The sequence below is a fragment of the Moschus berezovskii genome, chromosome 9, assembly GCF_049115385.1.
Source record: "Moschus berezovskii isolate FMDL1 chromosome 9, NW_MosBer_1.0, whole genome shotgun sequence".
NCBI classification, from domain to species: Eukaryota; Metazoa; Chordata; class Mammalia; order Artiodactyla; family Moschidae; genus Moschus; species Moschus berezovskii.
In genome coordinates this window covers 103,745,235-103,756,672 of record NC_142468.1, presented here as the reverse complement: position 1 = coordinate 103,756,672, position 11,438 = coordinate 103,745,235, and the positions used below count along the sequence as shown (strand labels likewise).

The 11,438-nt window shown below is 38.7% G+C and overlaps 1 protein-coding gene across 1 annotated transcript; it reads left to right on the top strand.

Annotated features, from left to right (window-relative positions):
• The first annotated feature begins 2,321 nt into the window (after positions 1 to 2,321).
• On the top strand, positions 2,322 to 3,254 carry LOC148776834 (olfactory receptor 4N2-like). Its single transcript, XM_088840119.1, has one exon. The coding sequence runs from the start codon at positions 2,328 to 2,330 to the stop codon at positions 3,252 to 3,254; it is 927 nt and encodes a 308-aa protein (XP_088696245.1). The 5' UTR covers positions 2,322 to 2,327.
• The last annotated feature ends 8,184 nt before the right edge of the window (positions 3,255 to 11,438 follow it).

The window sequence follows — 11,438 nt, the reverse complement described above, 5'->3', positions numbered from 1 at the left end:
GGACCGGATGCCATGACCTTAGATTTCTGAATTTGAGCTTTAAGCCAACTTTTTCACTCTCCTCTTCCACTTTCATCAAGAGGCTCTTTCGTTCTTTGCTTTCTGCCATAAGAGTGGTGTCATCTGCATATCTGAGGTTATTGATATTTCTTCCGGCAATCCGGGAAAATGGTTAGTACTCCATATTGAAGTATTCTTTTGTAGACCAAATGTTTAGAATGGAAGATGATGGAGAGCATACACATTGCTCATTCTTGCTTGAAAGGAAACAACAGTGATGCTCTTTAAAATAAAATAGCAAGACAGGCATGACCCATAATGGGGTAACAATGAACATGAGAAGTGGAGAGAGTGAACACATTTCAGGGTGAAAGGATCTGAGCAAAAGAATGGGAGAAAGAAGAGAAAATGATAAAGAGTGAGATTTAAAGAAAACAAAATAAAATGGGAAAGAAAATTAGGAGAAAATGAGAGACAATAAATTAACAGGGGAAAAACAAACCACAATCGAGCTCATAAATGAAAGGCTTCTTGATGAATAACAGGGGAGAGAAAGACAAAAGAGAGAAACTGAGAAAGGAAGCGTGAAGAAATGTTCAAAGACGGGGAGTGCTTTGCTCCGGGAGCTGGTCTGACCACAGTTCCCCCTCAAGGCAGGCACAGCGCTGCCTGGTGATGACTGTGTCTCTTCCCAAAGAGTGGAGGAGGCTGCCTCCCGGCCTCCTGTTCCTCCACCGTGTCATCACTGTCAGAGTCTGATGCGTCTCTTAATTAGCTGACGTGCTAAGGGAGATTAGGGATATAGTGCTGAGAATTGAGATTTCTCTTTCAGACTCTTCCTTTTTTAGTTTTTTAAATACATTTTTTCAAGATTCTTGTGCTCTTTTTAAAATAATTTTATTTATTTATTTATTTTTGGCTGTGTGAAGTCTTCATTGCTGTGTGGGCTTTTCTCTAGCTGCGGCAAGCAGGGTCTACTCTGCTTGAGTTAAGGGAGGTGCCTGGGCTCCTCACCGTGGTGACTTCTCTTGCTGTGGAGTATAGGCTCTAGGGTATTTGGGCTTCAGTAGTTGTGACATGTAGGCTCAGTAGTTGCAGTACTTAGGCTCTAGAGCACAGGCTCAGTAGCTGTGGTACATGGGCTTAGATGCACAGCAGCATGTTGGACCAGGGATCAAACTCATGTCTCCTGCATTGGTAGACAGATTCTTTACCACTGAACCACCAGGGGCACCCTCAGCCTGACAACAGTTTTCCCACTAATGTGGCTAACATATAATTTTTGATTCTGATGATGGTCATAATTTGTATGCCTTTTTTTTTTGGAAATGTATTTTATTTTACTTAGAGAAATGTTCACCTGATACATAGTCTCTGGATTGATGTGAAGCACCGTTTCAGAATCACAGTCAGGAAAATACATAGACAAGAACAGGATATGGGAAGGGAATGGATCGAGTATGTCAGGCAGCATGGAATCCTTTTGTTGCAAAACAATGAAAAAGCAGAGATGACAAGAAATAGGCAGAGTGGAAGAGCCTATAACTCTCAATTATAAAAACCTTCAAAATCTTCTGATGTCTTAGGGATACCATCAAATGCTGACACATCATGAAATGACACATCACCCACATCAACTCTGAGTGAGCTTGTGGGATGCAGTGAACCGAAGAGGAAATAGAGGGAACTCTTCACTACACTCCTGGGTTTCTTGGGTGTATTTTTATAGACAGGAGATGGAATGAATAAGTAGATAAGTGTCTGTGGAAGTAGAGACAAGAAGTAAGCAGAGAGGCTAATTGGAGGCCATACAAGATATTTTTTATTGCAATTTTAAGTCTCACTTTGGCTCTGTGTGTGTGTGTGTGTGCATGCATGCAGTGTTTCTATACATATGTATGCTGACATTTTAAAGGAAGATTTTCAAAAATTTCATCTGTGGATGGTAGTACCTGTATATTAGTCATTCCATTCACTTTTTGAGAGATGTAAAGCAGATATTTTTAATATTTCTTAAAATATGTACCATAACAAACCACTGTACATATTGTTTTGTTTTTTTGTTTTTTCCTTTGTATTATGTTCCTCTTATTTTTCACTCATGCCTCTCTCTTTGTGTCCTTCTTTACTGGTGGCTAAGTCACTAGCATTTTGTCAAGGTTTTTGTGTCTCTTTGTACATGTTCCAAAAAATTTCTTAAGACATATTGTTTATAACTGAAGTGATGAATTTTTCAGATATTTTTACTTAGAGAACAATCCAAGTCTAGATGTAAGAAATTGTAATAACAATAAACTCTGCTGCTTTATGTACTACAGGCAGAGAACATGGAGCGAGAGAACAGTACTGTGGTGACAGAATTCATCCTTGCTGGTCTGACCCAGTCTCAAAATATTCAGCTTCTGGTGTTTGTGCTAGTCTTACTTTTCTACCTCATCATCCTCCCTGGAAATGTCCTCATCATCCTCACCGTCAGGTCAGACCCCGGCCTCACGGCCCCCCTCTACTTCTTCCTGGGCAACCTGGCCTTCCTGGGTGCATCCTACTCCTTCACTGTGGCTCCCAGGATGCTGGTGGACTTCCTCTCTGAGAAGAAGGTGATCTCCTATAGAGGCTGCATCACTCAGCTCTTCTTCTTGCACTTCCTTGGAGGAGGGGAGGGATTACTCCTTCTCGTGATGGCCTTTGACCGCTACATTGCCATCTGTCGTCCTTTACACTATTCAACTGTCATGACCCCTAGAGCCTGCTATGCCTTGTTGTTGGCTCAGTCGTTTGGAGGCTTTGTTCATTCCATTATCCAAGTGGCCCTCATCCTGCGCTTGCCCTTCTGTGGTCCAAACCACTTGGACAACTTCTTCTGTGATGTGCCGCAGGTCATCAAGCTGGCCTGCACTGACACCTTTGTGGTGGAGCTCCTGATGGTCTTCAACAGTGGCCTGAGGACCCTGCTGTGTTTCCTGGGGCTTCTGGCCTCCTATGCAGTCATCCTCTGCCGTGTGCATGGTTCCTCCTCCGAGGGGAAGAGCAAGGCTCTGTCCACATGCACCACCCACATCATCGTTATATTTCTCATGTTTGGGCCTGCCATCTTTATCTACACTCGTCCCTTCACAGCCTTATCAGCAGACAAGGTTGTTTCCTTTTTCCACACAATGATCTTTCCTTTGATGAATCCTGTGATTTATACCCTTCGCAACCAGGAAGTAAAAGCTTCCATGAGGAGGATATTGAGTCAACGCATGGTTTGTTGAGTGGATTTTATAATAAGAAGTCATGAAGGGGAAATTCTGGCTGAAAATCATTCACTTATTTAAAAAATATTGTTTTTCATTGAGTGCTTCCCATTGTCAGGTACCATTGTAGTCAGTGAGGGAAAGTTATAGTAACAAGAAAACAAACATGCTATGTTGTTCAAGAACATAAAGGAAACACCAGCCTAGTTGGAGTAAGGAGTAAGTGTGAGAGATTTAGTTCTTAAGTTATATATGGCTATAGTGTCATGTAAATAATGCTTTTTACACCAAAAAAAAGTTTTATTCTATTCTATTTGAAGTAAGAATTCATCTTAATATTTTAAGCAGGTGAGTGATGCATTCACAATTGTTCTTTTATGATTTAGGACAACATTATCAAGATTCTGGGCAAAGACCATTAAAGACAAGGAATCATCACAAGTCATATGTTATGTTACAGTCCTGTTTTGAACAATTTAAAAGCCTGATATTCTTGAAATACATATATTTTCCTCCTTCACCCAAATGTGGCACCATGATAAGAAAAGAAAATAATTGATCTTATGGAAAAAAATGTCATGAAATTATTTCACTTGATTGTTTTCAGAGCTTCCTGATTATGATTAACGGGTTTTACAAATCTTCCCTGGATGTTAAAACTTATTCTCAATTGATTTCCATCTGATTATTGCAATGATAGTTATTTATTTTTTTATTTTTTTTATTGGAGGCTAATTACTTTACAATATTATATTGGTTGGTTTTGCCATACATTGACATGAATCCACCCTGGGTGTACATGTGTTATTTAGTATTATTGATTTTGTTGGAGATTACATAAATCTCTGTTGTCACCTAAAATAGGCTTTAATATAAGAAGTTAGGTAGTTATAAAATCTTTTAAGGACTTGAAGACAATTTTTTAATTCTGAGCATCCATAAGTGATTTCCATAAGTGCACTATAAAATCAATCTGCTGAATGATCTATCCATGCAGTAATGAGGCAATTGGGATAACAGAAGCCACTTTGCCAGCGTCTAACTAAAAGGAACACATTAATTAACCATGGTGTGGAATCACGAGAATGATACAGGCTATTTCATGTTATTGCTTCTCTTTTCAGTTATTTTTTCTCAATTCAAGTGATACATGAGTACTTTTGATAATCAGAATTTGGAAATCTAAATGCGATAATCCTAGAAGAACCTGTTAGTATGTTCACAGCTTCTTTGCAAAAAAAAATGAAGCAATGCAAAAAATACTTGTAAAACACAGGATAATAGTTTTATAATCTTAGAGGTGAGAAGACAAGTTGACATTAAAATAGAAAATGAAAAGAAAAACGGTTACATTTGACATGTTAAAAAATATATGTATGGCCAAAAGGCAAAGAGTGATGAAAATCTGCCCATTCCATGTGGATGTGTGAGTTCGTTTCTGCATAATTACAGAGGTTTCCTCCTTAACTCAGGATGGTATAAAGGACCATCCATGCATAAAATTAAAGTAAAAATACTGTTAAGGAAATTTATATAAATGAGAAATTAATTCACTCATCTCACACGCTAGTAAAGTAATGCTTATATTCTCCAAGCCAGGCTTCAGCAATACGTGAACCTTGAACTTCCAGATGTTTAAGCTGGTTTCAGAAAAGGCAGAGCAACCAGAGATCAAATTCCCAACATCTGATGGATCATCAAAAAAGCAAGAGTTCCAGAAAAACATTTATTTCTGCTTTATTGACTCTGCCAAAACCTTTGACTGTGTGGATCACAATAAACTGTGGAAAATTCTTCAAGAGATGGGAATACTAGACCACCTGACCTGCCTCTTGAGAAACCTGTATGCAGGTCAGGAAGCAACAGTTAGAACTGGACATGGAACAACAGACTGGTTCCAAATTGGAAAAGGACTACATCAAGGTTGTATATTGTCACCCTGCTTATTTAACTTACAGGCAGAGTACATCATGAGGAACGCTGGTCTGGATGAAGCACAAGCTGGAATCAAGATTGCCGGGAGAAATATCAATAACCTCAGATATGCAGATGACACCACCCTTATGGCAGAAAGTGAAGAAGAACTAAAGAGCCTCTTGATGAAGGTGAAAGAGGAGAGTGAAAAAGTTGGCGTAAAGCTCAACATTCAGAAAAGTAAGATCATGGCATCCAGTCCCATCGCTTCATGGCAGATAGATGGGGAAACGGTTGAAACAGTGGCTGACTTTATTTTTCTGGACTCCAAAATCACTGCAGATGGCGATTGCAGCAATGAAATTAAAAGACGCTTACTCCTTGGAAGGAAAGTTATGACCAACTTAGACAACATATTAAAAAGCAGAGACATTACTTTGCAAACAAAGTTCCATCTAGTCAAGGCTATGGTTTTTCCAGTGGCCATGTATGGATGTGAGATTTGGACTGTGAAGAAAGCTGATCGCCGAAGAATTGATGCTTTTGAACTGTGGTGCTGGAGAAGACTCTTGAGAGTCCCTTGGACTGCAAGGAGATCCAACCAGTCCATCCTAAAGGAGATCATTCCTGGGTGTTCATTGGAAGGACTGATGCTGAAGCTGAAACTCCAACACTCTGGCCACCTGATGCGAAGAGCTGACTCATTGGAAAAGACCCTGATGCTGGGAAAGATTGAGGGCAGGAGGAGAAGGGGACGACAGAGGATGAGATGGTTGGCTGGCATCATCGACTCGAGGGACATGGGTTTGGGTGGACTCCAGGAGTTGGTGATGGACAGGGAGGCCTGCTGTTTTGCGGTTCATGGGGTTGCAAAGAGTCATACATAACTGAGTGACTGAACTGACACGTATAAAACATTATTAGGTGCATATGAAATAGAGGCCTGCTGTGCTGCAGTCCATGGGGCTGCAAAGAGCTGGACACGACTGAGGGACTTTCACTTCACATTGCCTGATGCATATTCTCAGCCATCATTATGGTACTTGACGTTGATGCCTACAGAATTGTCATAAGGGCAACAAAACTAGGAGAATTGTGGCTCAAACTCATTTCAGTTCTGGCAAAATTGAAGATATAGCTTCTTTGGTAGCAGTGGCAAGATACTGAAGGTAAAACTACTCTTGGCTAAATTCCATATAATTAAAGATGATTTCAGGCTCCAGCTCAATGACCCTTTGAAAGAATCTGAAAGATTAGATCCCCATTCTACCTGTTATATAGGAGAAAAGGAGTTAACTCTCTGAAACACTAGGCAAAGTATAGTTAGATATTATTATTTATCTTCTATGTATATTTTTTATATTGAAGAAGAGTTCACTTGCAATGTTACATATTCAGTGTCTTTATAGATTTGTTGTTCAGTCGCTAAGTTGTGTCTGACTGTTCATGACCCCATGAACTACAGCATGCCAGACTTCCCTGTCCTTCACTCTCTCCTGGAGTTTGCTCAAACTCATGTCCATTGAGTCGATGATGCCATCCAACCAATTATTTCTCTGTTGCCCCCTTCTCCTCCTGTCCTCAATCTTTCCCAGCATCATGGTATTTTCCAATGAGTTGGCTTTTTGTATCAGGTGGCAAATTATTGGAGCTTCAGCTTCACCATCAGTCTTTCTACTGAATATTCAGTTGATTTCCTTTATAGATTATACTCCATTAAAAGTTATTACAATATAATGGCTATAATTCCTTGTGCTGTGCAATATATTCTTATTGCTTATCTATTTTGTACATAATAGTTTGTATCTCTTAATCCATACCACTAATGTGCCTTTTCTCTTTCCTCCCACCTTTGGTGAGCACTAGTTTATATTCTATATCTTGAGTCTATCTCTGGCATATACATTCATTTGTAATACTTTTTTACATTCCACATATAAGTGATATCATGCAATATTTGTCTTTCTTTGTCTGACTTATTAAGAATAATATTTTTGGGTCTCATCAATATTTTAAAAAATAAAAAGTAATTTAAAAACCATGATAAAATAAATACTAAATTTAGATAAAGTCTGAATTAGTAATAGCATCATTTTGAACCATATTGGAACCTGAGGCACAAGAAAAAAATCTGTAATGTTGATGGCTTTATTGTAAAAAAGTGATATTCTGTTCATAGCTTCTACACTAACTTTGACTTTTAAATATTGCATTAAAATAGCATTCATCTTGATTACTAAGGCATTTGGTATCAGGATAAATTTTGTGCCAGAGGCAATACCTCACCTGTCTCACCCTCATCTTGACTCTTACTTGTTTCCTCGGTATATATATCAACAATCTCTCATCATTTATTTACACTTTTTCTCTTTTTGGTTTTATTTTAAGATGAAAATAAACTTTTCTTAACTTTCTATTTACTTTTGACCTAACTAACAGGGTTCCAACAGAGTTGTATTATCTGTCACTAATAGGATTTTGGTGTTAGAATTCAGGATTAACTCCCTGGGGCATTAGATGACATATTCTAAAATATTTGCCCTTTACAAAGCTTTGGTATTTTCTTTGCCAAATTTAGTTGACATAATAACTCGCTTTGGAGATAGTCAGTAGGGTTGTGGCAGTCTCAAATCTCCAAAGCACTTTCTCCAGTGCATCACAAAGAGTTCGAGGAGATTTCAAAATCTAATGTTTTCTATGTGATGACAAATATTTTTGAACAATGACAAGGATGGTCAGTTAATGTTTTATGGGAATGTGGATGTTGGCAACATTGTGAGAGCAACATAAAACTTGGAGTTTCAAATTTCTGGAGTTTGGGAACTACTCATGTTTATGAGAAACAAGATGAGGACAATAGAAAAAATACTGTAACTATTCTACTGATTCATCAGCTGCCTTGGAATGCAATGGAGTAGAGGTCAGAGTTTGAGCAGGAATGGTCAAAGGCTTAGGTCTGAATTCATGAGTGTGGCATTTTCTACCCTCTCCCCAATAGACTTCCATCTCTTCTTGATGCTTAGAAATACTTTAATGGTGGACATTTTAATTCTATTACCATAATTGAAATGATCAGCAGCTTTCAGAGAATTGACATGTGGTTTAAAACCAAGGAACATATTTAAAATTGATAACCAACAAGATCCTATGGTATGGTGCAGGGAACTCTGTTCAATGTTATGTGGTAAGCTGGATGGGAGTGCAGTTTGGGGATAAATGGAATATATATGTATATAACTATGGCTGAGTTGCTTTGCTGTTCACCTGAAACTATCACAATATTGTCAATCAGCTATATGCAAATATAAAATAAAATGTTTTAAAAAGGAAAAAAAAACCCAACAAGCATGCAAATTACTGATATATTTTCTTTTCTTTTTAAACTTAGATGAAAGAGAGATGAAAAGGCTAAGGCTCCAGAGAAATAATTTAAAGATTTTATGAGTTTTGCAGAACATTAGCCCAGATCTCTTATTTTCCATACTCAACATACTTAATAGTTTCAACCGTTCCCTATTCTATTATTCATCAACATAGGACTTTGATGGTTAGATAGGAAGTTGTGAAACTGAGAAAATCTTGATGCACGAACAGCTGACTGCATTGGGAACTTTACATGAAAGCTATTTAATCTTTAGTTGCTTCGCTGAATGAGACATTTGGATTTGTGTAGCTACCATCACCCAGGGTTCATCCTAAAGACACTGACAAAGGCTCTAGTGCAATATGCCCTTTCATTCCGTTCCGTTCCGTCGCTCAGTCGTGTCCGACTTTTTGCGACCCCGTGGACTGTAGCCTACCAGGCTTCTCCGTCCATGGGATTCTCCAGGTAAGAATACTGGAGTGGGTTACCGTTTCCTTCTCCAGGGGATCTTCCCGACCCAGGGATCGAACCCGGGTCTCCCACATTGGGGGCAGACGCTTTAACCTCTGAGCCACCAGGGAAGCCCAGGCCCTTTCATTCAGTTCAGTTCAGTTCAGTTCAGTCGCTCAGTCGTGTCCGACTCTCCGCGACCCCATGAATCACAGCATGCCAGGCCTCCTTTTCCATCATCAACTCCCGGAGTTCACTCAAACTCATGTCCACAGAGTCGGGGATGCCATCCAGCCATCTCGTTCTCGGTCGTCCCCTTCTCCTCCCGCCCCCAACCTTTCCCAGCATCACAGTCTTTTCCAGTGAGTCAACTCGTCGCATGAGGTGGCCAAAGTATTGCAGTTTCAGCTTTAGCATCAGTCCCTCCAATGAACATCCAGGATTGATCTCCTTTAGAATGGACTGGTTGGATCTCCTTGCAGTATAAGGGACTCTCAAGAGTCTTCTCCAACACCACAGTTCAAAAGCATCGATTCTTCGGCGATCAGCCTTCTTCACAGTCCAACTCTCACATCCATACATGACCACGGGAAAAACCATTGCCTTGACTAGACGGACCTTGGTTGGCAAAGTAATGTCTCTGCTTTTTAATATACTATCAAGGTTGGTCATAACTTTCCTTCCAAGGAGCAAGCGTCTTTTAATTTCATTAGACACATCTATATAATATTTATTTTAATAAAATATTTGAAGGGCTACTTTTGATTTGAACTTACTTGCATGAGTTATTATTACCATCATCACCTCAGTTTTGATCTTCATATCACCACTGTCCATTAATTATTTTATTAATGAATGGATTTCTTGGCTGAAGACCCATACACTCGTTTAGTGCTTTGTATATTCATCATCAGCACCAGTATCAATCACATATTTGGTGATGTTTTTAACCTAATTCACATTTTTTGTAATATGTAAAATGTTAATTTGCATTCAATTTATAAGCTTTAACCAATATGCTTACAGACATTGTGCTAAAAATTTTGGACACTTTATTAAATATATTCATTCCACTGGAATGACAGCAATGAGATTTCCTTTTGAAAGGAGAGAGAAAGAGAAAAGAGAATAAGGAAGGAAACATGGAGGAATGTTTCCAAGAGATGGGGAAGTAAGCTCTCTATGCCTGGCTCCAGGAGCTGGTCTGACCACAGTTTGCCCTCCAGGCAGGCACAGCGTTGCCTGATGCTGTTTGTGTCTCTGCCCTAAGAGTGAGGGAGGCTGTCCCCTTGGCCTTCCTATTCCTCTGCTGTATCATCACTGCCAGAGTTGGACACATCTCTTAATTAGCTGAAGTGCCAAGGAAAATTAAGGATATAGTGGTGAGAATTTAGATTTCTTCAGCCTCTTCTGACCACACTTTCCCCACTAATCTGGCTAACATAGACTATTTGATTCTGAAAAGGGCCATATTTTGTAGGATATTTTTCACAATTGTATTTTATCTTACCTAGAAGAATGTTCATCTGATACATAGTCTCTGGTTCTATGCCAGCCACAATTTCAGAATAATAGATCCAGAAAATATATAGATGAAAATAAGACAAGGAAAGAAAATGGATGAAATGTGTCAGGTACTGTGGAATCCTGTCTGCTGGGTAACAGTGAAAAAGGCAAGATGAATGATAGGAAATAGGCAGAGCGGAAGAACCTATAACCCTCAATCAAAGAAACCTTCAGAAATCCTCTCATGTCTTAAGATATCATCAAACACAGACACATCATAAAATGACCAATTCTGAGTGAGTTTGTGAGATGCACAAAACCTAAGAATAAGTAGAAGGGGCTCTTCACTTATATTCCTGGTTTTCCTGGATGTATTTTTATAGGCCGATGACGGAATGAATGTTGAGATAGGTGTTTATCTAAGGCGGAGAAAAGTTAAGAAGCAAGCTCAGAAGTTACCAAATATTTTTATTACAATTTTGAGAGTGTGCAAACTATTTTGTATTATAATTCTATGTGGGTCCCATTTTGCCCCTGTGTGTGTCTGTGTGTGCATGTGTGAATGTGGATGTGTGCACGTGTATGCGGTGTTTGTATACATATTTATGCTGATATTTTAAAATAAGACTTTAATAAATTTCATCTGTAGTCATGACACTTGTATATTAGCCATTGTATTCAGCTCTAGAGAGACTTAAAACAGATATTTCTAATGTTCCTAAAATATGTACAATGCACTGTATAGACTTACTGTTTTTTTCACTTTTCTTTGTTTTTCTTTTTTTATTCACATCTATCTTTCTTTTCTAAGTACTGAGTCACTAGCTTTGTCTTTCAAGGTTTTTATACTCCTCTTTATATCCAATATTTCACAGAACTTAAGACAACTGTGCTTGCTAAATATTATGCAGAATATGAATATATATTACATTGTATTTTTCTGTAGATTAGCAATTTTCATGTTTAAA